The sequence below is a fragment of the Oxyura jamaicensis genome, chromosome 5 (genome assembly GCF_011077185.1).
Source record: "Oxyura jamaicensis isolate SHBP4307 breed ruddy duck chromosome 5, BPBGC_Ojam_1.0, whole genome shotgun sequence".
NCBI lineage: Eukaryota > Metazoa > Chordata > Aves > Anseriformes > Anatidae > Oxyura > Oxyura jamaicensis.
The window spans coordinates 59,836,096-59,860,775 of record NC_048897.1 but is presented as its reverse complement, the minus strand read 5'-3'; the positions used below and the strand labels follow the sequence as shown (position 1 = coordinate 59,860,775).

The 24,680-nt window shown below is 35.8% G+C and overlaps 1 protein-coding gene across 14 annotated transcripts in view; it reads right to left on the bottom strand.

The window, feature by feature from the left end:
• SOX6 (SRY-box transcription factor 6) overlaps nt 1-24,680 on the bottom strand; it is a 383,784-nt gene that overhangs the window by 42,908 nt on the left and 316,196 nt on the right. For all 14 annotated transcript variants that reach the window (XM_035328701.1, XM_035328699.1, XM_035328705.1 and 11 more), the window contains 3 exons: nt 24,319-24,468; nt 20,198-20,378; nt 17,621-17,811 (listed from right to left, as the gene is read on the bottom strand). In XM_035328701.1, the coding sequence (XP_035184592.1) occupies nt 17,621-17,811; nt 20,198-20,378; nt 24,319-24,468 (522 nt within the window). The remainder of the gene's footprint in view (nt 1-17,620; nt 17,812-20,197; nt 20,379-24,318; nt 24,469-24,680) is intronic.

Sequence of the window (24,680 nt, the reverse complement as noted above, 5' to 3'; positions counted from 1 at the left end):
AATTCCCTTTTCTCTTAATCATCCAGTAACATACCCCATGCTGAAAACACAGCTTCAGCAAGAAGCCACAGCAGTATAACAACCAGAAAAACTATTCTAGGTTCAGGACAACAATGTTTTTGGAAAGAGAAAAAAAAAAAAAAAAAAAAAAAAAAAGAGGAAAAAAAGAAGTCACCAATTTCAATTTCATTGTGGTGTTCTGCAAACCTCAACGGCACAAAGGAAATGCAGCTGCCCTCCGTACAAATCTGAGCAAGAGAGATCTTAAAAAATTCAGAACACTGACACACACATGCACCACTCGAACATCTTGAGAAACAATATGATGTTCTTTTATAAACAATATAGAATATAAGTGCATGGAAACAGACACATAGATATGTTTACTTTTAAACTTTTAAAAGCTAAAAGCATGATAGCTGTTGTCATAGATACTTTCATTCCACCATTTCAATTATGAAAGGCATATGCCAGGTTTTGTGACATGATCAAACAGTACTGGAAAAACTGATGAAAACGGACTACATGCTGCAATAATCAGTTATCAAATAACAATAAATACATTTTCCTACTCTACGCATCAATCATAGCTAGAAAGGTTTAAAAACCAATGTTCCAAATACCCTACTGTCATGCATTTCTAAATTAAACAACTAAACTCCCGGGGGAAAACCTGAACCTAAGTTTTGTGCATTTATTACAGAAATCTTTGAACATCTGTAGTATTGTATATTGCAGGTATCGATGCCAGTGTTTCCGAGATGCAATGCAGGCCCCTAGACATGGCTGTTCCATCCCGTTTTCAGAAGACACCTGAAGTAGCTTAAATTGGTGATGCACAAGACACTTGGGCTGAAATGTTCATATTCATATTTAGAATTAGAAATGCAATCAAGGCAGTTAACAAAATCCCACCGAATGCTACTGTGTTCAAATATATGCTTTGCCTTGTGCTGTATGTAAATACATAATTGCATATCATGCATATATAGATTAGGAAGGGTTTTTCTGTATTTATCAATCTGTTTTGGTTTTGTTGTTGTTGTTGTTGTTTTTCATTTTGTAGCATTTTAGGTGTATTTCTCCAAGGTCGCATTTTATGATTGCTGCTTATATATTACACTATTTGTACGCAGGTGTTTTTTGTTATGTTCAGAGAGAGAAGAAACATATCACTAAAGAATAAGGACGGGTGACAATGGAACAAGGATAATAACATCATTATGCAATGTTTTGCGTCTTGTAGCCCCATCACTGCCATGTTGTTCTCTGATTATTCCAGCCTCAGGAAAACGTGCTGCTTACTGTTTACGTCAGGAAGGCACGATTACTGTTTGCATGATTACAATATCAAGTGTGATGTACCTAATGCCTGTGATGATATAGATGTACACCTCAACTATCTCCTGTCTCTAATCTCCATTCAAGAGAAACAACAACAGTAGCAAAAAAAAAAAAAAAAAAAAAGAGAGAGAGAGAGAGAAAGCTGCAAATTCTTGCAGCCTTATATAGGCCTTAACTTCGTAAGGTGCTGAGCACCTTCGCTCCATTGCAACACAGGCCACAAGGGCATGGCTAGTCATTATTAAGCTCCCAGGAAATACTTAGGTGCTTAAATTAAGTGTGGACTAATGCACTGCACTGAGGAAGGGCCAAAGTGTGTAGATCTTGCACGTTCACATTGAATCTGAACATAAACATTAAACAACATCTTCACAGGCTAAGATACTTTCTCCTCTTTGCTTACACCTTTTCACCTTTTATTCAGCAATGTTGAAAGCCTTTGGGTACGGAGGAGAATAATTCTTGTATAGGAATAAAACAATAGAAAACTAGTCCTGCAAGTGGGCAAGATCTTGCATTGGTGATGGGCTAGCTGAAGGCAAAGGAACAACTCCCTACCAGCGAAACTGCCTTATTTACTTACAAATCTTTCTAAAGCAACTAGCTTGCTCACAAATTATGTGTTTAAAATTTGTACTCCAGGAAAAAAGCAGCCCAAACTTGATTTATGAACACTATACATTTATCAAAACAAACAATCAAAAGGGCGACTGATAAAACAAGGTGAAGATTCCCATTTCTACATCCGGCATGCAAATGCATGCAAACACATACTTCCTGGAAACGGGGAGATTTACATCTGAAGGAAGGACTAACTGTTCAATGCAGGAACCAGAAATCAACATAATGTAAGAGAGAAGGTACTTTATATGGGTAACTGATGGCTTTGCATCTTTTTTTCATGTAGAGTCCAGAAACTCTTACACCTGAAACCATTTTAAATGCAAAATGAATATCTACAGGCTGAAAAAAAAATGTGGGTTTACAGCAGCAGTACAAAGACAAAACTACTAGTTATCTATAGCTAACCCTAGTGGGAAAAAAAATCCATTCTCTTGCTTTTCATCTAAAACAGAACAATTTTTTTAATTTTGTTTTATCATGAAAAGATTGTTTTAAATTCCCACATAAGATATCTATTAGAGTACTCTTCAGCTCAATGCAACAATGACAATTCAGAAAACATCCTTTTATCTTAACAACCAATTTTGGATGGGAGTTTCAAAACTAGAGGTTTCACCCACAGAGCATATTAGTCACTTATGTCCCACTGAAGACCTATTTTTGACCTGCCTTTCAGCATAAGTGTAGACTGGGTCCTACATACACCTCTCCACATTTAAAATGAAGTTTTTCTTTTCCCCTCTCTTCATTCACCACCACCACCACCCCCCCAGATGACATCCATGGAAAAGCTCACGCATTTTACCGAAGGAACATTCCAATACGTCAATTCCAGCGGAAGATTTTTTCTACTCTGTGAACAAATGCAACCTGCAAGAAGGAATTTTTTGTTTCATGCCTTCCTTACTCCTTTGTATACTTGTATACTTTATAACTGTGTTCGTATTTGCTAGTTATGTCTTACAAGAAAGGGAATAGCAATGTCCTGGGAAGCAATCAACATTTTGGAGCCTTTCGCTACTATATATGTAGACAATCATAATGCCTACCACTGTGCAGCAGTAGAACCCAAGTCATTCCAGAAAAAAAGTTGGTAACAGTATTGCCAGGCACTGAGAGGGAAAATCATTATCTTCTGCTTACCCAGAACGTCAATGATTAAGCTAAGAACTGCACCCAGGACTTCTGAACATTAGGCCAGTCCACTGGCTGTTATGCCACACTGCCTCTGCCGTAAATCTATTTGATGGATTTTTCAGTCATGGAACATTAAAGGCTCTGCTCTTGTCTAATGAATATGTTTAAAGAAAACAGTACAAACAAAAGCAAATGTAACACTTAAATTATCTGAGAAGCACTGCTTTGATGTCACACTTGGAGAAAGGATTTCCTACTGCAGACCTATGTACACTTATACATTCTGAAAAAGATTTTAGCCAATACCACTAGCTGGCATCTATTTAAGTCTGAAAGGGGAACATAATCAGTTTTAGTTGGTTAAGTACAATCTGAGCCAACTTTTATATTACGACCAAAAGCTTGGCAGTGCAGTAGCAGTGGCAAGTAGCAGAAAATTGCTTACAGTGTTATTTGCCAGATTACTTGAATGATTTACATCGGGTTTTCAAGAGAGTTTGGAGTATTAAAAACTTAAGATTTGGAAAAGACTTGGACTATAGATTTTTGTTCCTAGTTGCAACATGATGCGCAGGAGAGGGTTATGATATAATATGAACTCACTAAATTAAGCATTTTTTTAATACAAACCACCTGAAACATTTAGGAGCAGTTCAGTTTGAAATGTTGAGTGTTTTTTTTTTTTTTTAATTGAAGATTTGGGAGAGCCAACTGATTTAGATTAAATGCTCAACCTTTCACATCCACTTGTTTAAGATTCATGTTGACATTGTACTAAATACAGCTATACAGTTTGTATTCCAGATAAATTGGTCTGACTACAAGCCTCACTCTTTAGTATGATTCTTACTCCAAAATAAATCAATATTTAATATCTCCTGCAACAGCCCCAGTAGATAATTTTAAACCTTTTCTCCATCCCATTAAGTTACCTTTAAAAATTCTTTATACAAGCTTTCACAGATGACTTCTGAAAAACTAGTTTATGAAAAGCAGTCTGAAATTCATTAATTCAGATGGAAAGGGTTTTTTAATCTTGCTGCATTGTGCTGATCTCTAAATCCATCTCTGTTTAGCTGATTCTCAGGCTCAGCTAATTTGAAGAATAAATAAATACATCCTGTAAATCTGTAACACAGATTTTATACATAAAGAAAAATATCCTTCTACACTTTGCTATGGCACACGGTATCTCTAGGGCACAGACTTCTGTGAAAACAGGCTGACCACGGCTCTCCCTAAACTCCCTGAGAGGATGAGCACTGCATCATCAGGCACTAGTCTCCACCCAGCTCCAGTCCCGCTGCAACATCAGCTAAAAGAAGCAGTGATATGTGGGTATACAAGCCGGACTCAGGCATCAGGCACATTCTAGCCTCCATTCGGAACCTTAGAGTCTTCTGCCGCTCCCTCTCTGCTCCCCACCCTCCAATCTAATAGAGCAGCTAAGGAGGAGGAAAAACATCTCTTCCCCCTCCCTCAAACCTCTCCTATGGCTAAGGGCCCCAGTAGGATAGGAGTCTTTGATATCAGAAGAATGCAAACAGCAAGGCTTGGGTTTGCCTCTTCTTAGGGTTTAGAAACAGAAACATAAGAGGAATTTCAAATGATTATATATTGGGAGAACTGAAAGGGATTATGCGAAAAGGAAGGAAAGAACTATATACTCTGAAGCCATCTGGTAGTATACCCACCATTCAAACTACAGGATCTTTATATCCCTACCTGTGCTCCTCCTTACTCTTATTTCTTACACTTCGTTATATTCAAAGCAGTTTCAAAGACACAGTCTGCGGCAGTGAAGCTCTGCCCCATCCCTCACCTTCCAGTCTACTGGATTCCAAGACACAGTCCACAATCCTTTATTTCTTCCAGTTCAGCTGTTTATAGGGTCATGCTGAAAACTCAAAACAGTGAAATGTTTCAGCTTGAAATAAAAAAGGAGGGTTTCTCACACCGGATGGGCAGCATGTGAAATCTGGCTGAGTATAGTTCTTGCCTTTCCATTTCTGTTAAAGATCATCATGTCAGGAGCGATGCCTGCTTTCGTTTGGTTTAAATTGGTTATGAAATATATTTGGTGTTCAGCTTAGTTGTGAACCCAAATCAAAGACAAATACAGAGACAACAAGAATACAGTTATATACAGAACACACACTGTACAGCAGAAATTAGGGAAATAATAGTCACTTTTCACCATGCAAGATGGTAGTGGGAATTCTACTGTAGGAGTTGCGTGCTATTCTATTGCAATGTGACACACAACAGCAACATGAAGATGTTGTTTTGATGGCACTTTACAAGAGTCCCAGCAAAAGCACAGTGAGAGTAAGCAGTAGGGAAGAGAAGCAGCTGGAGGAAGAGGAAAGAAGACCTGTGCTGGTAGATCTTAGCAAACACTGCAAGAAAATTTCCCTGTCTCTCAGGGTAACAGGATGACACAGACTTCCACTACATAAACTATAGCCTGTAGCACATCAGGAACACTACTAATACCCTAGGATTCAAATCTCAGAACAGTTGAAGGATGAATAAGTAATGTGGGTCCTGATTCAGAGAGGCACATGTGCTGAAATCCACCCTCAAATATATAATATAGAGTAAATGCTTTACATTAAGAGACCTTAACTGGGGTCACGAACAGGAAATCACGTACTTTCTTTTTTTTTAAAACATTTTTTTTTAACCCTTTTACTGGATTCTGTATGTCTCATAACACTTATTCCAAGGTAGCTACAGTAACATGGCATGGATGGAGATAAAGGGAAATCAGTTGATAAACTAGGCAAATAGTACATTTCATCTCCTTCTCTGATAGGATCATGCTCATATTTACCACAATTTTCTCATACTGCAGTTCATTACTTTTGCCTGTCCATGGTGGTGAGTATATACTGATTAACTACAGATGGCTTTTGCACTGAATGGAATGAAAATCCTGTGTTGCAGGAGTGCTACTCAGTGCAGAGGACTGATAGATGTCCTGGTCTATATAATGTCAGTCTACAACTGTGAATATTAACTCATTAGTCCCTTCCTTGCAAAGAAAGAGAAACAAAGCTCAGCTGAAAAAGACCGGGAGCAAAACTTTTCAGAACACATTTCTTGTATTTTCTGAAAGGAAACAAAGAGTTGACAGGCATTTCATCCATGAGGCGTTTAGCAGCTATGATATGACACGATATGTAGCATGATACTGAAGAATAAAATACAGGAGTTATGTGAAAAAGGGCATGCAGGTAATCCCTTGATAAAGAGGAATCCCTTGGGAGGAAGAGCGCAGCCAGACAACCTAATCTTATTTATTCAAAGAGACTGACTGGCTTCAGGCAAGGAACAGAATTCTGGTGAGGATCTGGCAACTGAGTATGTTTTGGCAACCTGCTGAACCCTTGATAGAACAAGAAGTTTTACGGTTTGTGACATGTCAGAGACCCACTTTGTGTACAGTTTTAATGCATATCCTCCCAGTGAGGGCCTCTATTCGTACTGGCATCTGAAATACAGCAGAGCGTTCCTGGGCTTTAGAAAGGGAACATGCATGTACAAATAGGATGCGCTAAGCATAAATCCCTATGTACACAAAAGATTCACCTGAATAGCAGTCATATAATGACTTTGTCTCTTACCAATTTAACTCAGGGATGCAAAGAACATGGCAATGAGATAAGAATGCATCCATTGGCTGCTATCCCAAGAAGCCTTTATCAAGATAACAGTGAAAACATGCACAGCTACCTGATCAACACAGGCCTGACATTAAAGCACGTGTCCACTTCTCTTACTGGCTGTTTAAAAAATTGCTTTGGAACGGGTGGAGGTGAAAAGGAGATCTTTCCAAAACCTTGTCTCAATGTTCTCCCTCAGTTAATGAATGTCAGCAAGTGGAAGAGAACAGAAATTTGATATGTTTTTCCAGCCTTTCTTATAGAAGCATTTGCAACATGTTAGAGGCCACAGGCATAAAAGTGAAATACTGAGAAATTAATGTTGTCTGTAGATTTTCAGGATGTAAGCTGGGCAATTTCAGCTTGTGGGTTAGGCATACTTCAGGTTTTAAGTAGTGTTATAACAGCTTACTATGACTTGAACATGATTTTAGTACGAGTAATCTGATGTTGAATATCATTTATTACCCTGTTACACATTTCCAATTGAGATGGACCTGTTTATGGTGTTAGTGTTATGTGACTATAGATGGACAAGCTATGTGAAGGGAACAATTTATTCAACAAATACAGACTTTCTTCTTCTCCCAAACTACCACTGGAGGATCAGCAATTTACATTCTACATGTATAAGTAACTTATAAGTGTTCAAACAATCTAGCTTGTGAGTTATGCATGAACTATGCACTTAAGCGCTCAATAGTTTGCAGGTTGTGATTTATGCTCTAGTTGGTCACGTACGACAAATTATATTGTTTTTGATGCCTGCCTCAATGGTGAGTAGTGCAATATTGCCTTAAACTATCTGCAAAAAGCAACTGGGAATTCCTTCAGCCAGGAGGCCTCCCAGGTAGTAGAAAGCCTTTACTTGTATCTATTAATTCCGGCATCCATTACCTTCATCACCACAGGAAAAAAAGATGAACATGCCTCTGGCATACCATCAATAGGAAAAAGGTGGCAGTGGTAAGGCACAGAGAAGCAAAGTATGTAGGATCTCTAGATTAAATGCTGCAAAGTTCACAGAGCTGCTGTAAAGATCTACAAATAGCATCAGCACTATACCAGGGATGGAAATGTTCCCTGATACTGTGATCCTCGTTTGGTCAACATGGAGTTTGGAGTGGGAGCTGAATCAAAACCTCCTTTTTTGTTTTTATTTTTTAACAGGAGGTTATCAGTTTGGGCATAAACAGCAAATGTCTGTAATCATGCACAAATGTCCACTTTCACATGCAAACACAACCATAGAAATAAAAATCCGTTTGCATGGGTATTTGTGAAAAGAAAACAAAGGAAGGAACAATGGCATAACTCCATTAACTCTCAGACATTTGCAAATACTGTTTTGTATTACTTGCTCAACTCTTTTCACGAGATGAAAGAAGACTTTACCTGCTAGCATTCTTATTGTTTTGTTAGAAGCAAAACAGTTAAATCAGCACAAAGTGGCATATAATCCCACAAACAGGCAGCTGAGTAAATATCCTATAACAGTGAGTGTATTTCAGTTTATCATGCAGGCTAATGATACCTGAGAAACAGAAGACATCTTTAATTTTAGAAAGTAATGAATATCAGGCAGAGTAATCCTAATTTATCTTTGTTTTATTTAGTCTAGTGCAGTTAGAAGAGCGATACTGGCAATGTATGTGGTGTTGTACATTTACTTACAGGAATGAACAGAGAGCTTGGAAATAAATGGTAGTAACTTTGTGGATGTCTGTGCTTGTATCTAAGTGTGAAATAACATGCAAATATATTCTGTAGTTCTCAGGACAATTGAAGAAGTGATATGATAGGACTGTGCAGCTACCATTCTGACCCACAATTTAAATCAATTAATATATTCCTGTCCCAGAGAATTTATGTTTGAACGGTAATTTGCAACCTACCTTTATTGTTTTGTGGAGATGCATAATAAAAACATGGGATAAATTTCAGTAAATATCTGCAAAGTCTCTTGAGTAGCTTAGAAATGGATTGTACGTAAGAAGGTACAACCATTATGCTGTTACAGCCATCACAAAGACACTATTCCTTTATGGCAGAACACGTTCTCCTGGAAAAATTATCCCTATTTTTTGTGCAAATTTCTCAGCATTTAGCTCCAGGACCCATTTTCATCAAATGCTGTCCCTTTAGGATTTTTTGCTGCTCCACTATTTAAGAGAAAAGACCAAAAGAGGGCAAAGTTTTTATCCTTTCCACAGGAAATACCCCATGCGATTGATATTTGGCATTTTTTCCTGAGCTTGAAAAGAGAGAGAAGAAATGGGCCAATCCCCCCTTTTGTTATTATTATCATCATCATTATTATTAATGAGGTCTAAAACATGCAGCTAGGCAACCCTTCAAGTAGCCCTGACAACAGAAATAAAACATCACAGTTGTATTCAGCCACCACACAAGCACGTTGTTCAGCACAGGTAGTGGCAAAAACTCCAGCAGTCGATATACAAAGGCAAAAGTAGCAACTAATTCCCAAAGAGCGTGCTAGTTTCTTTCCTGAAAACAGTATTTGATTTCTAAGTGCTTTTGTGATTGAACTGGAAGCAATGCAAAACTTGAAAACTTCAGATAATAATTAATGTTTCATAGAGGTCCTCTGGGTGCATTTTCTTACTTCTTACTTTTGTATGTTACATCACCACTGAACTGGCCAAACTTTTTTTTAATTTTATTTTATTTTTAATTTATGGTCAAAAAAAGTTTCAGTGATTTATACTTTTCAAATACTGCATTTTTTACTTAACTGATTTTTGATAATTTAATCAATAGACAAATAATTTAGATTTTATTTTAACCAGCTGCTACATGATTTGCGGCACTAAGCATTGAACTGTCTATCTAATACACTGGAGTGCAAATGCACAAACTACCTACTTTATCAAGACAATTTTGTAAAGTAAGGCAATTGAGCAAAAGGCTTAAAAAGAGAGGTGTGCACAGCAACCCCTTCCATTGGTGCAAAACTGGATCCACAGTAAGCTGATGCCAAAGCTAACTTATCTGTAAATTTGGATGACCTATATATGCCAGAGACTTTACACTGTTTCTTTTTGTCTTCTTATTGTCAGTTCCACAGTTTGAGTGAACATGTATTTTTAATGTGCAAATTTCAAATGCATTATTTTTATGTCTTTCCACACATAGCACACAAAATAAATCTGGAAAAAAAAACAAACAGTGAGTATATTGGTAGGCATAAGTATGAATACTTAGGTGTAAATAGGAGTATTGGAGTAATAGCTATGCGATCAGCTAAAGAGTGAATCCTTACGTAGAGGCAAAAGGTAGCGTTCCATGAGCAGCTTTAATATTTTTATCTCTCGAGTCTGAGGAACAGGCTTGACAAGATTTCATACCCACAGCCTCTCGCACCTGGTTCCCATTATAAACCTGGCCTTGATAATGGAGCTATGTTCTTATACAGAGGCTAATGTTGGCAATGGCATTTTCCTCCCATAATTCTTATAATCTGAGTACCAGTGTTAGGGCTGTACTTGACCCCTTTGTGCATCTGAAGTTACAAATTCCATCACCTTCCTCACTAAATACAGAAAAGTCAGATAAAACATTTCTTTAAGTATAGGTAAAATTTCTAAGCCTGGTTTTATTTTCTGTGATATCTATGAAAGCTAGTGATATAGTACAGGCTTCAGGGTTATATCAAAAGAAAGATTTTTTTTCCCTTTGTTTGTTTTTGATGGAAACTTTTCCCTTTAAAAGATTTAGTTGGAGACTCAGGAGTTAGAGCTTTTTATTATTTTTTTTTTTTTTCCAAAAAAGCTCTACCTCAAATTTCATTTTGAATTACCTTTTAAAGTTCTAATTGTAAAAATAAATTCACTGCAACACTACTCCACGTCTGAGGGATTTTAAAATCACCCAGCTATTCAATAATGCATCTAATTCCTGATCAGGCCTTAGAATAAATAATTATAAAATATTTAAAACAAAAAACAAACAAACAAACAAAAAAAAACAATGCACACTGTGCCCTATTGTTTTCCTAAGAATGCACTGATTTAGGAAACCTATGCAAGCACATATGATAATGAAATTTGTATAAAAGCAAAATCCGTCAACGCCCCAAACTTCTCAGAACCACAGAAGGGATTTCCCTGGCATAACATGCTGCCTAGGATACCCAGTCATAACACAGAAAATACACCCAGCAAAAAGTTGCTTGTAATTGTTATTTATTTTTTTTCCCCCTTTCTTGTTATACTGATTTCATGGTTTATCCTATCTTGTCACATAATTTCAAATATTGGAAGCAACAGCATAAATAAACAGCATGTTTTCCAGTTCTAATAAAAGGGGGCAGTATTACATCAGCTGAAATTCTGAGTTGCCCAAATAATCATAAAAAGTGCTGTAGGAGGATACAAAACTACTGAATTTCACTGAAAATAGATGGTAACTGTACAGACACTAACAAATCTGCTTCCCCGCGTTGAGGTAAAATTTTCAGAGCTAGCTCTGTGGAACTTTGGCTGCTATGTTACGGCTATTTAAGAAAAATTTCACTTGAGGAACTATTTTGCCCTCAAAATTATTAAGGAAGCATTATAGTTAATATAAAATGAAGGAAGATTTTTCATGTGGCAAGGATAAGTGCTAAGCCAAAGAAGTAAATTGCAAAATTATTGCACTTTCAAAAATTTTTAGAACTTTTTTTTTAATGAAGATTTTTTATAATAAAATACCAGTGTCCAAATATGGCTTTAGGAAGTTAACTTTGAACACCTAGTATTAAAAAAAAATCTTTGCTTGCATATATTATTTACGGCCACAATTACATTACTAAACAGGACAAATTCACAGTAATGTATAAGGGATGTTAGTAAGAACAAGGACTGCTGGGATTTGTATTTGAAAGTTCTCCCTGTTCTGGAGCATCTAATTTAGACAAGTAATTTGTCTGATATAAAATTACGGAACTGTAAAGGGGATGCCTCCTTCTACGTCTCAGAAACTCCACAGGTAAAGGTTTGTTGACTGAGCAGAATGATGTATTCAGCAGAAACAGTTTCCCAGTTTCAGTGTCCCTTTGTGGAAATCAGATTCTTCACTAGGCAGATGAAATACATTCTCACTGAGTTAAATAAACCAGTGTCTTTCTTTTTTTCTCTCTATACCATTCCAGATTTTCTATTACAGAATTTTAAAATCTACATTTAAACTTGCATTATAATATACCTAAGTGTGAGCTATGTGGGGTAGGACTTGCTTCAAATCGTGGAGTTCCAAGAACAGAACTTGGTATGATTCTTGAGACAATACCATAAAAAAGTAACAACTATGCAAAGGTAGTCGTTTGTTATTGACACTGCTACTCTTTTTTTTTTTTTTTTTTAGCCTGACTGAGGTATTTGCCTTTTAATTACAAGAAGAATTAAGATTTAACCCACAGAAACAAGAATCCAACTGAAAATGCTTACAGCTTCAGTTATCTCTCCCAGTACTATGAAATATAAGCAATGACTTCTTATTTGCCAACTGCAAATAAAGGTTCTTATATAAGAAACTAAAGGGGGGAAAAAAAGTTTTTCTTACAAGATAAAAGCAAAAGAGAATGAATCACTTGCTACAAATCTAAACCAATTATGCATAAAGATCTATAAAAATCCACAAGGCCCTTATAACTAATTTGTTCATGTTCTCAATTTCAGGGTGGTCATCAGTGTGCTTGATAAAGGGAAAAGATAATCAAACATCAGATACTCTGAAAGTGTATTTCCTTAAATGTGTTTTTTTTTTTTTTTGGTTGTTGTTTTGTGTTTTTTTTGTTTGTTTTTTGTACTTATTTCAGCAATGACTAGTAACAAGGATGCTAGTACAAGGTACTTCTCTTTGTGACTCTGAGAAACACCCTGCAGCTGCAGAAAAGGTACTGTGACTCCTGCCTCTGCAGTTGTTCTGTCTATAATTTTGAATATACAAAGAGAAAAAAGCTGGGGAAAAAAAAACACGTCAGCAACATAATCCAGTACTGCTTGCATTTAGAAGAATGCAATACAACGATGGAGTCATCGCAGGGATGCAGGCAGATCATGTATGACTGGAGAAAGGAGAAAGGAGATCATGTATGACTAGTAACTTTTTCTACAAAGACTTCCCAAAGTGTTTTATCAGGCATAGTTTGCACGCATGTGCAGTGGCTTCATATATATGATGAAGCGTAACAGCTCCAGAGGAGTTGTTACACTCTATTGTGTCAGTAATCCACATATTTAACAGTCCCGAAATACAGCAGACCGTAACACCTCCAAAGGAGTCGTTATGGCTTATCAAGTCAAATCCAAATGCCTAAATATGGATTTGATCAATAGACTGTAACGTCTCCAAGGGTAAATAATATACATTTTTAAGAATGTACACATTTTGCATACAAACGGTGGTCTGTATTAGGATAAATGATGTGGATTCAAATTGTAAAACATTTATTTAGAGATAAGAAAGGAATAAAAGGCTCATTAGAAGGGGTACTACAGTACAATAATTCTCAGGAAGCAGGTGGTGACTCATCATTTACTTTGGGGTCCAATTCTGGTTTCCTACTGCAAATATGCAGTTCTCTAAAAATCTACAAAAGGGTGAGAATGGAATATAAACATAGAAATATTATACCACATTCTGCTTCCTCTCAAATCTCAAAGGATCTGCTTCCTATGTAAGAAAACTGGGGAGGTGAGGGTATCCCTGGGTCTAACAGATATGTTGTGATTATTTCACAAAGTGGTTTAGCTTGGAAAGGACCTCGGCAGGCAATCTGGCCCACTGCCCCCTGCTCAAGCACGGCCACCTGGATCAGGTTGCCCAGGACCGTGTCCAGAAATGCATATATTTAGTGGGTATATGCTGTATCCTGACTCCATATATTTTTCTCCAATGAAGATTAATGCATATTTGCCTATATTTTTCCACAAAGGTTTTCTGAAGTTTTTTTTGATCACTGTTTTCATGCTTTAGGCTCACACACAATAACAACAACAACAAGGCAAGATCTGGTCCTTTTAATACAATGCCAGTTATGTTATAGATTACATAGCATTTTCAGGTTCATTTAGAGCCTTAAATAAAATTTTCTAGGCATTCAACCTGGTTCAAAATACTAAAATAAATACAAGTAGTTCTAGTAATGCAAATTCTGTTTTAAGTACTTTAATGCACTCATTTTTGTTGCAGGTAAGCGTGGCTTGACTGGAAAAAAAGTTATATCCTCTGAATGAAGCCAATTTTCTTACAGTTTTACTTTTTGCTCATATTAAATTGAAAGAACTCTGTAGCCTGGAAAATCTTCTGGATTTTCCTAATTCTTTCCCCCTCCTTAGTATTTCTCTTTACTCTGTGAAGCCCTTTCCTCAGTCAGCCTGCATCTGACATGCACCAGGTAAAGCAGAAAAAGTCAGCTCTGCTCTAATGACTTTTTGCCTTGCACACACAAACTGAAATAACTCTGTCACTGTAGATGTCCTTTGAATAGTATCATCTCTGAAGAGTAGCCTAACCTTAATGTTTTTGGAAATGGTAAAGCATGACTGTGCCAGCACCGCGTGTTTTTGTTTTGCGCTTTCTGATGAGTGAATCTCTGTGAGCACTTTTAAAGCTTTGTAGAAGATTTTCTTCTGAACAGCAGAACATGAACACAGGCAATTTTCAGTTCTGTGTCTCTAACCAAATACAAAGCTTTCTGAGATTTAAATGACACATTTTCAAAAAGGCCTAAGCCTAGGCTTTGAAGCTATGTACATAATTTTATAAGGGCAATCATTTGCACAACAAACTATTACCGGCTATCTGAAGACCAGTAACTGACCAAAACTCAATAGCTTTTTTAAACCATCTGCAGGCAATTAATTTGTCATCTTTTTCTGGTGCCAGCTTCTAGCTACTTATTTATACAAGTCTAATTACCTGAAGCCCAGTTCTGAAAATTTGGTCCTGAAAACATAGTGTCCTGATTCTTCAAAAGAAACTAGTCCAGAATAGCAACTATGCTATCAAAGCCTCAATGGGATTATGACAAACTATATGCTATACTCTTTGCATGCAATTATTTCAAAATTATGTTTTTTTACTGAAGCCATCCATCATTCCCTCCCTCCATTTTGATCATCCTAGCCATCAATTTTAAAGTAAAAGAAATACACCATAATGTAAAAATTGAAACGCAAAGGGTAAAAGGAGTAAAGCGAGTGTTCTAAAATTCTATTTGTGCAAAGGATGCCTCTGTTTTTAATGTATTTTATACATGCTATAAAATATAAATATATTCCCTTAGTATTCATGACTCTGACCTAACTCTTCTATTTTCTTTAAGATAGTGAGTCAGGATATATCACCATTGAAAACGACTAATTTATATCCCATTCTTTTGCAAACCCTGCCATTTTTGCATTTTCAGAGCAAGGATAACAAACTAGTATGCCAAAGGTAAAACCAGAGTACAGACTATAACTTTTACCTGCCTCAACGATTCCTTCTATAGTGCATGCTACAGTAAACAAAGCTAGCAGGATTATATAAAGGGACTTAGAGATTTAACAACTAATTTCCTGTTTTTTTCTCAGAGTTTAAAAAGTTTCAAACTCTGCCACGAGAAGTCTCCAGAGAAGACAGCATTTGAGAGCAATGTTTTTGATATATTTTTAAGACTTCCAATGAGCTCTGATAAATTGGCAAGTAAATTATTTTTTCCTCATATTGTGTGATGTATAACCACCACCTAGAACCTGTACATCCATCTGTGTTGTTCCTACATGCGTATCAGGAATTGTGTATTGCTAGTAACCTGCACAAAAAAGAAATTCCAGTTTATTCACTGAAGCATTTATTTCCCTTTCTTTAAAAGATGAAAGGCAAAATAAAAAATTACCGTATTCCAATACAAGAAGTAAGTAAACATAGTACTGAAAAAACTCAGGGGTCAGGCCTGATGAGTAAGCAGATGCCATTTTTGTACTTTTCAAATTCAAATCAAACGTTAAGAATTCTTTTAATAGCCCTTATAGTGTCTTAGATATTTTTAAATGGCAAGCAACTGAAACTCATAAAATACATTTTAAAATTAGCATTATTTTAGAAACTCTTAATACTAGTCATAGGCATGACATTTATTTTATAACTTTAACTTTACTACCCTACATCTCAGTTAGTTAAGACAAACACTGACTTTACATTGAAAATTTTGTCTGAATATGGCCTGCTTGATCAGTTATTAATTCCTCTGTTTTTCATAGTATGAACCTGTATTAAATGAGGTTTTAAATGTTGACACTTAAACTAACACTAGTAGAAATAAAAATCTATTAACTTCTGAATTTGTCTTGTTAAACCATTTTAATCCTGTGTGGTAATTGTTTAACAGATTGTTTTAATAGACACCAAGCCTTTCTCTTGTTTTAAGCGCTGTGAAGAATCAAGAATCAAGCAAAAATATAAAATGTAGAATAAAAGGTATGCACCAATCTTTGACAGCTCCGTTTACATTTCCTTTCCTTTCTGTGCCTTCCTACAATCTGCTTACTCACTAAGTATTCCCTTGTGAGTTAAGACTATCATAAAATTCATGGTTTAAGTTATAAATAATATTCTACCGAATCTTATACTTAGCCTAGATTAAAAATTCCTGTTACTCTTTGGAGTATAATATAATCTCCCCCTATACTCCCCGAAGTATATAGAACCTACCCTCTGAAGTACAGAATATCACAGAATTTTCATTAATGAATTATTTTTCTTTTCTCCAGGAAGTACTCTGAAACACTAGGTGCTTTGTAGGCTAATGAATGTGTCAGTTTCTGTTCTTTACCAAATTGAATCATAACAGTTCCAATTTGTCCAATGCCATAATGATTACAGGGATATTCCTGGGACTCCTTTCTAGTTAACTGAAATGTAGAGTAATTCTTTGATATATAACTGACTTTGTGTCAGTGGTGTAAAATCACATATGCTGTATTTTTTGCAGCATATGCCGCCTCTAAGGAAGCTAACATAGTAGCATTCTTCACCAAAAGGCTTGCCGTATAGCTCAGCCAATTACCTAATTCAGTGTTTACTGGCTTTATTATATACACAGGGACCTGTTCCTGGAGCAAAACTTGTAGGCTTTGGGAAGGCCACAGAGCAAGACAACACAGATGCAAACAATTTTACAAATGAGTTCTTTGCCCTCTGAGTGGTCCTTAATATGCATGACAGAAACTCTTCCTCACCTTTGGGGTATGATCCCAGGTTGCTGTCTGGTAAACTGAACGTTGTCCTGCTCAGTCCAATGCTGGACATTCTCTCTCCCCACTTTCTCTATTTTATTACAGTTCCCCATTTCACTTTACTATTTGGAAACTAAGTAAAGATTCAACAAAGAATGTGGATTTATAATTTCCCACTGAAACCAAGAGTCAAAAGCACTGATTTGAGCTTAGATTCTTTGTTGAATCTGAGTCACAGATTCAAGCATACTCAGATACATTCAAGAACATTGTGATACTCCACCAAGCTGGTATGTAACTCGTCTTTCTGTCATACTTAACAATCCAATCATTCTCAAAAGCACAACTCGAAATGTAATGACCACAAACAATGGTAGCTTCAGCTAATTCATTTTCCACATTGTTATATTCATGCCTCCGGATTAATCATATGTAGTGCATAGGCTTGTTTTTCTGAATGCTGTTTTGTAAACACAGAGAAGTTTGTAGCACAGCACTGTGAAGTGACAAGCTGTATTTAACATGAATCAGAGATGGCTAAAGGCTGTAAAAAGAATTTTTATATAAAAATAATAAGCTATTTGCAGGGGAAAGAATGAATGACAGACTGTGCGGCATTACCTTTTCATTCCTGCAGTTGTTTAGACCCATGTTATTCATGGAGGGCAATTTTCCATCAACACCATGCGGCTGCTGTTGCTGCTGCTGCTCCCTTTGGATCTGCTCTCGCATTTTTCGAGCCTCCTGAATGGCTTTCATTACTGTATCCTGGTCCCCAAATAGGGCAGGTGAATTAAGACTGGAAAGGATATCTATAAACAGAGAACACACTTTATTTAGGTAATCATTAAAATTAGAATCCAGTGTAATTACTCAGCTCTCATCCTGTTAAAAACTCCAACCAACTAACATCTGCAAAAGGAGGAGGAGTAACAGTTGTCTGTTTGAAGGTGGAATTAATCTATGGAATTGATTGATAAGCCTATGCTCCTCTTTGTTGTATTATAAATACAACTACTGAAGTCTTGGTGTAGCCTGATGTGTAAGTATCTGAGAATACCCACAAACTGTTAAACCCAACAATTATCTGAAGGTTAAGTGGGAAGCCTGTGAGGTAATAACAATTAACAAAATGAACAAAGAAGGAGAAAGAAATCTTTAGTTGGACATGAAAGTCTATGGAATTTTTTAGAATCTCTTTATGAAGACAAAGCCATCACTCCAGATATTTAGCTTTCAATTTCTGAAAGAGCATCCATCGTTATTGTGACAGACAGAATGTATTATCACCATAACATGAGTATAAAGCTCTAAATTGGTAGAGAAAATTTGTTTTTTTATTTCTGTTTCTCTGGACAGAAAGGGAAATTTTTAAACATTGTGTATATACATTTGTGTATATACATTCAAGATAAAAAACTCTGAGCAAAGTTTGTGCATGGTCTGTGTATCTGACTGTTAAGTTGATGTCCTTTATCAAAGCTCTAAATTTGTGGTATTTGTATACTTACTAACGCTCCACTATAACAAATCAGTAAATATACAACATTTAAGTAAAACATATAGAGAATATAAAATATATATATATAATATAATAAATCTCAACCTCAAAAGACCCTGAATTCTTTTAAAATGAAAAACATTAAGATTACATGCTTCTCACACTTCATCCTGGGAACCAAAAAGTTCATATAATACAGTGGTCTAGATGGGAATGAATGCAATGGAACTGTGACTTAATGAGATTTAGACTCCATCTAAATTTATCATAAAACAGAGCAAAAGATCCCATGTTGTTTGTTGATTTTTGATAATACTTCTGTGGCTTCTTTACTCCCGGATCAAGGGGAAACATTTTTATGACTTAAAGGAAAAACACTCACCCCCTAGGCATATCTTCTCTATGCATTTCTCTAGAATAGTCTGTGAGTTCATATATGGTACGCCACTTTCTAATGTTAGCTAGCATAGTGATAGATGGAAATATATTGACAGCTAGAATAGCTAGCTAGCTGCAGAACTTGATCTTTCAGAGATCATGATGTTCCCAAGTCTTTTGAGAATGGAACAAATCACAATTTTTATATATTTAATGTATGTATTTAACATATCTGTTCATTATTCACAAGTGCTTCTATATATTTTACAAGTACACTTGAGCTATAGATTGTGAGTAAGTGGTTTGTATTTACTCATGGTTAAAAACTACTATCTGATCTTTAGGCCTGGTGATCTAAATTTTACAGCTCTTGAATCTGTTTCTTGGCTAGTTAAGATAGTCTTCACGTCCAGTTTTCAGATCAATTTTGTTTCATTACTTAATAAGCTTTATCTCTTATTCAAATAATCTTGAAAATGGGTAAAAAAATCCCTATTTGCAACCATATGCATTAACAGAACCTTGTCCGATGTATGAACAAATAATAAAAACTTGAACAAACAATAAAATGAACAGATAATAAACTACACTGGCTGGGCTGAAGACCTTTTGTCTTTGTTAAAAAGATAAACAATTTATTCTGCATATTGCCTAGGTAAAATGAACTTAATACCCAGGATACAGAGAAATATTTTTCTTCCAGAATGTTGTTCTGGGTAAAACTAATGGTATATTTGGGCTAAACAGCTGAAAACCACGTTTGGAGTTACCTTCCTGCCTGACTTCTGAATCATCATGAACCATGGACATGCCTTGGTTCAAGGAGTGGCTGAAAACTTACTATGTGAAGTGTTATATACTGCTGCACTAGCATGAGCCATCATGTCTCTGTCTAGTATCTAATCAGGCTCTATATGCATGCAAAGCTTTTTTTTTGTCCATTTAATCCAGAGACCAAAATTCAAAATGTAGCCCTCAATGTATACATCCATTTCATGTCTCTGGGGAGGATATCAATATAAACATCTTTTTCATGTTTTTCACATATGCACATCTATTATGTGTATATATTTGTATGTATACGTTAAATATTTATTTGCTGTATTTCCTGTAGATGCATATTACTGCTGTATCATTTTGTTTACTCTTGTAAACTCCTGGCATTCAAGAGTTAGCTGAAAATCTTTCCTGCATTTTTTCTCTCCATTTTAAACAGAAATGTAGATCCAACTATATAATTCAGATGTAAGTGTGTTCAAGCTGACATTTTACACAGAAAACCTGCCAGTTTCCTCCTTTTCCAAGGACAGAATAGTTACCTAAAGAGGATCCTCTTCCCAGAGATCCACCAAGTGGGCTGGGGATGCCGCTCTTGTTCGTCACTGTCACTGGACTGCTTTTGCTAGCTGGGAAGAGATTCTGTGTTGGAGATGTCGGGGATTTGACAGGTTCAGCTGTCTTGGGTCGGGCTGAAAGATTCAGTGGCTGGGCTGCTTCATCCTACAAGAGTTTAATGTAAATAACTATTAGGAAAAGACAAATGAACAAATCATTTCGCAAGCAGCACTTACTTTACACCTCGAAGACAATACCACGTTCTCCTGCAATAATAACAAAAGAAGCTAATTATCTGCCTCCTTTAAGATTCAATGAAAGGAAATCTCATTAATTTCTCTGTGTTATGCTTCTATTTACATTAACTATGTGGCTGGATCGTTCTTTTTGCCAAATTAAAATTTGAATTAGCTCACATTACAGCCTAATTTCCTAATGTGTTTTCAGAGATCTAAATTAACCTAGAGCATTTACAAAGAATTATTTAAAATTTCCAGCAGCTCAGTAACGCTTTTGCATTGGTTCTATTTGAAAAGTTCCTGGCACTATAAAAATAAGTTATGTAATTATTTTAAAATGTATTAAAAACGAAGCAATCAGAAGTACTTCCATGAAAGAATCATTTGGAAACCCCTGACAGTTCTTTGGCCCATATTTAATGCTGCTGCTAGCTTATACATTCCATGCATCTTATTTTGAGTGCATGTTTTGTTTAGTAAAATAATCTATGCTGTTCCCTCACAATAAAATATAAGAATTTCATTGAATTTAGATTCTTTGACTTACTACAGTAACCAATGCATAGTGTATGCATTTTAAAATATATTTCATTTATTTTCTACTTTTAATTTTGTATATTTTGCAATATTTTATTATTCCTCTATGCCATGTGTTTTTGACAGTTTAATGTAAAATCAGTTTTTTTCATATAAATGCAATTCTGCTTCTTGATTGTTTGATACTTCTGTAATTATTTCTGTATTCTGTAGTTATTTCTTATGCATTCAACCTTTAGTGTATTTGTATGTTCATTTGCATAAAGACAAGGAGTATTTTTTAAGGATATGTAAATCTAGTATCAGTACGCTTATATCTTTTGATACATTTCATACGCAATTATGGAAGAAATTCTCTCTTTGACACAAATCTTGTTTCAGTGCTATGGGAGAATAAGTCTATTTGAGAAAAATCTTAACTTTTGGAAGAAGATTCATTCAAGTAATTAATTTCTTTGATCGGGGTAGATATTAACATCATAACCTTCTTCCCATTCTCTGGGTTTGTTCCTTTTGCTTAAAATGTTGAGGAAAACAGAGCATTTGGAAAACTGTGAAATAGTGATTTTCTGTAATTAAAGAGCCCAGCAAGACAGATCTCTCATCTAAAATATGCCCAAAGCAGAATCATGCTAGATATAAGAGAGTATCATCCCCATTTTAAAACACTGCCCTGATCATTTCAAAGCTTAGAACCATGTGTCAGAATACAATAATACACTACATTATCTCATCTCTTCCATTCTCCTTACTGTCAAGTGGTGATTTAACGAAGTACATCTGATCATATACAAAGCATTACACAGGAAAATGCAACAAATGTGTATTTAAAATGCCATTATATCTCCACTTTTAAACTGTTCCTGTAAAACTGCTTGACATTTTATTCTTCCTGACCTTGCAGTACACACAAATGCCCACACCTGTTCAGAGTCCAAGTGAAAGCAGAAGCACAAAGGTATAAGAGACATAGTACATTCTCGTGCTTTGTGGCCAAGTTATGTGCAAGCTGTTTCATTGCACGGGTACAAACTGGCTTCAGTGAATTTCTGTGAAAGTTCAGAGTCCCTTTCAGACTATGAAGTTTGCCAGACTAAGGCTTGAGAGCATGTGCCATAGAAACCTGTGCTACCATGTTCAATTTCTAAATAATTTTCTGCCTACTACTGATGATACCATCATGGGAAAAAAAATCCAAACACTGACAGAACCTGTTTGTTTGTACTTCATGAACAGCATTCTCTTCTGTGAGGCAACCAAAAAGCTGGAAAACATTCTGGTCACTGACTTGAAAAACCTATCATTATTTTTTGAAACATCTAAATACTGTAAAAGAAACCCATTAGTTCCATAAATAATGCATATAGTATATACAAATAACTGTTTAAATACAGAGAACATATAGGGGATTCAAGCAATGCATGACCATCAAAACTGTCATGTTCTATATAGGTAAGAATTTGCAAAGACAGCATATAAGGTACTATTTTATTAGTGTTTTATACTAATAATTTTTTCATTAGCCATTGGTATTTGTCCACATAAAGCACTTGTAGTTTATTTTTAATATTTTCAATGCAATCACGTTAATAAAATAACAATTAAAAGGCTTCTTTTTATTAACATATATTTCAGTCCATTCAAGTTAAATTATGTGGGGAAACCCCCAAGAATTTGCATGTGGTCAAGTCTGTAATAGGACTCAGCTGGCCACAAAGTTGCAATGGTGTTGGCCTTGGTTCAAGGAGATATGTGCTTAAATTTAACCAGGGAAAATTTGACTCATATAGTAAAGGTTTGGTTTGGTGTAGATCCATTTGGCTCACTCACTTACGAAATTACTTTTTCACATTAAAGTAGTCGGTAGTATATTCTCCATACCATAAATCACTGGTGTTAGGTATCACTATACTATGGCAACTTTGCTGAAACATTTGGGTTTTGCTTTTGGTGGCTTCTGTATTGACCATAACAAACTCTGCATATGTGGTAAATTTCACTGACTGCTCTCAAGCCTGGCATTGGATTACAAGAGGTAAAATATTAGACTAATACACATCTACAGTTAAGTAAAGTGAACACTTTGCTAAATAAATGTTAGATCTGGCCATAATGGAATAGTTTTTATTTATTAGTACTCTCAGCCTAGCAAAAAAATGTCATGGAAATTTATCAGCCCAGGCAGAAATATCTATTCACCCACACTTTACCACAATGATTGATGATAATGAAAAAACGAATGATATTTTACTCTCATGTCAAAAAAGAAAAAAAAAAAAAAAAAGAAAAAAAAAAGAAAAAGAAACCCTTACCTCAAGCAAGTAAAATCTTCCCAGGCTGATTTGAGGCTAAAGGGCTATGTTCCTGCAAGGTTTTAGCAGCTAGCAAAAAATGCATACTCTCTCTACAAAAAGTCACTACATGCCTTCTTTAGATCTATTTTAATAGTTCTGCATTTATAGCACTATCATTCAAATTGACAAAACATCTGAATGTGCTTGTTGGTATTTTTGTTTTGTTGTTTCTTTTTTTTCTTCATTTTTTTCTCCAGTTTGAAGTAAATTGTTTTCCAGTGTATTTGTTCTCATGAAAATCAGAACAACCACAGGAAAATTCAGCAACAAAAGCCAGCCAGTTCTACCCAAAGGTGCTTGCTGCACCAGACGTTAAGGGGTGCACGATGTTCATTTCACACTGCTGGCAAATGCCATGTTGTAGCTGCCTAGTTCCAAGCAAGTGAGAATAAGCAGGCACAAGCACCCAGCAATGGCACAAAACCAGCAAGGCACAGCCCAGTTGTCAGCAGCTGTGTGAAAGCAGCAAAAGTCAAATCAATCTGCAGTGCCATAGTGTTTTCCCTGGAGTCCTGAATTACATTTTATTTTTATGTGAGGCTTCTTCCAAAACTGTGGAAAAAATACAGCTAGATTTGTAAAAATAATTAGAAGATCTACAGGCTCTCTTGCCTTAACAACATAAGCTAGCACTGTATTTTAAGATGCTCAAATGTTCAACCTGAAACAATTTATGACGTGGATACCATTTATGCACATTACTAGATTACAAACTGAAATTTTGAAAATATCACATTTTACTGATGAATATGTTGTGCTGCCTGTGGTAGGAAGTGGGATGTCTGATATTTTTGGAAGCAAGAAGTGAATACTTTCTCTTCCATTCCCTGTACTGATAATGCAGTACTAAAACCGAACATTTTATTTGAATATTGAAGAGCTTTTGTGTGCTTCAACTTCCAGATGTAAAACTAGTAGAGCAATTACTTTCACTATCCTTTTTAGATGCCAGTTTTTTTCTTTAATAAGCAATACCTTAACTTGAGTTACCGGACTGGTCCCTCTCTTCTCATTTTTCATCCCAGTGGGTGAGAGTGCCCCTGTTGTATTTGGTGGCTGTGGAGTAGATGGCATTTTGGCTCCAGGAGAAACTTGCATGCTTGCCAGCTGAGCTGCATACAGTTGCTGAAAGACAAGAAGATATACAATATATTCCTGCAAAATTCCTAGAAGAGAAGCTCTAAGTGTTCATAATTTTATTGCCCTGCTGTTGCTTCTCTTGAGCGATTGATTTAGTTTATTTTTTTTTTCTTAGCACATTCCTGCTTGTGGTTTTTCCTTTCTCATTATGAAAGAAAGAAAGAAAGAAAGAAAGAAAGAAAGAAAGAAAGAAAGAA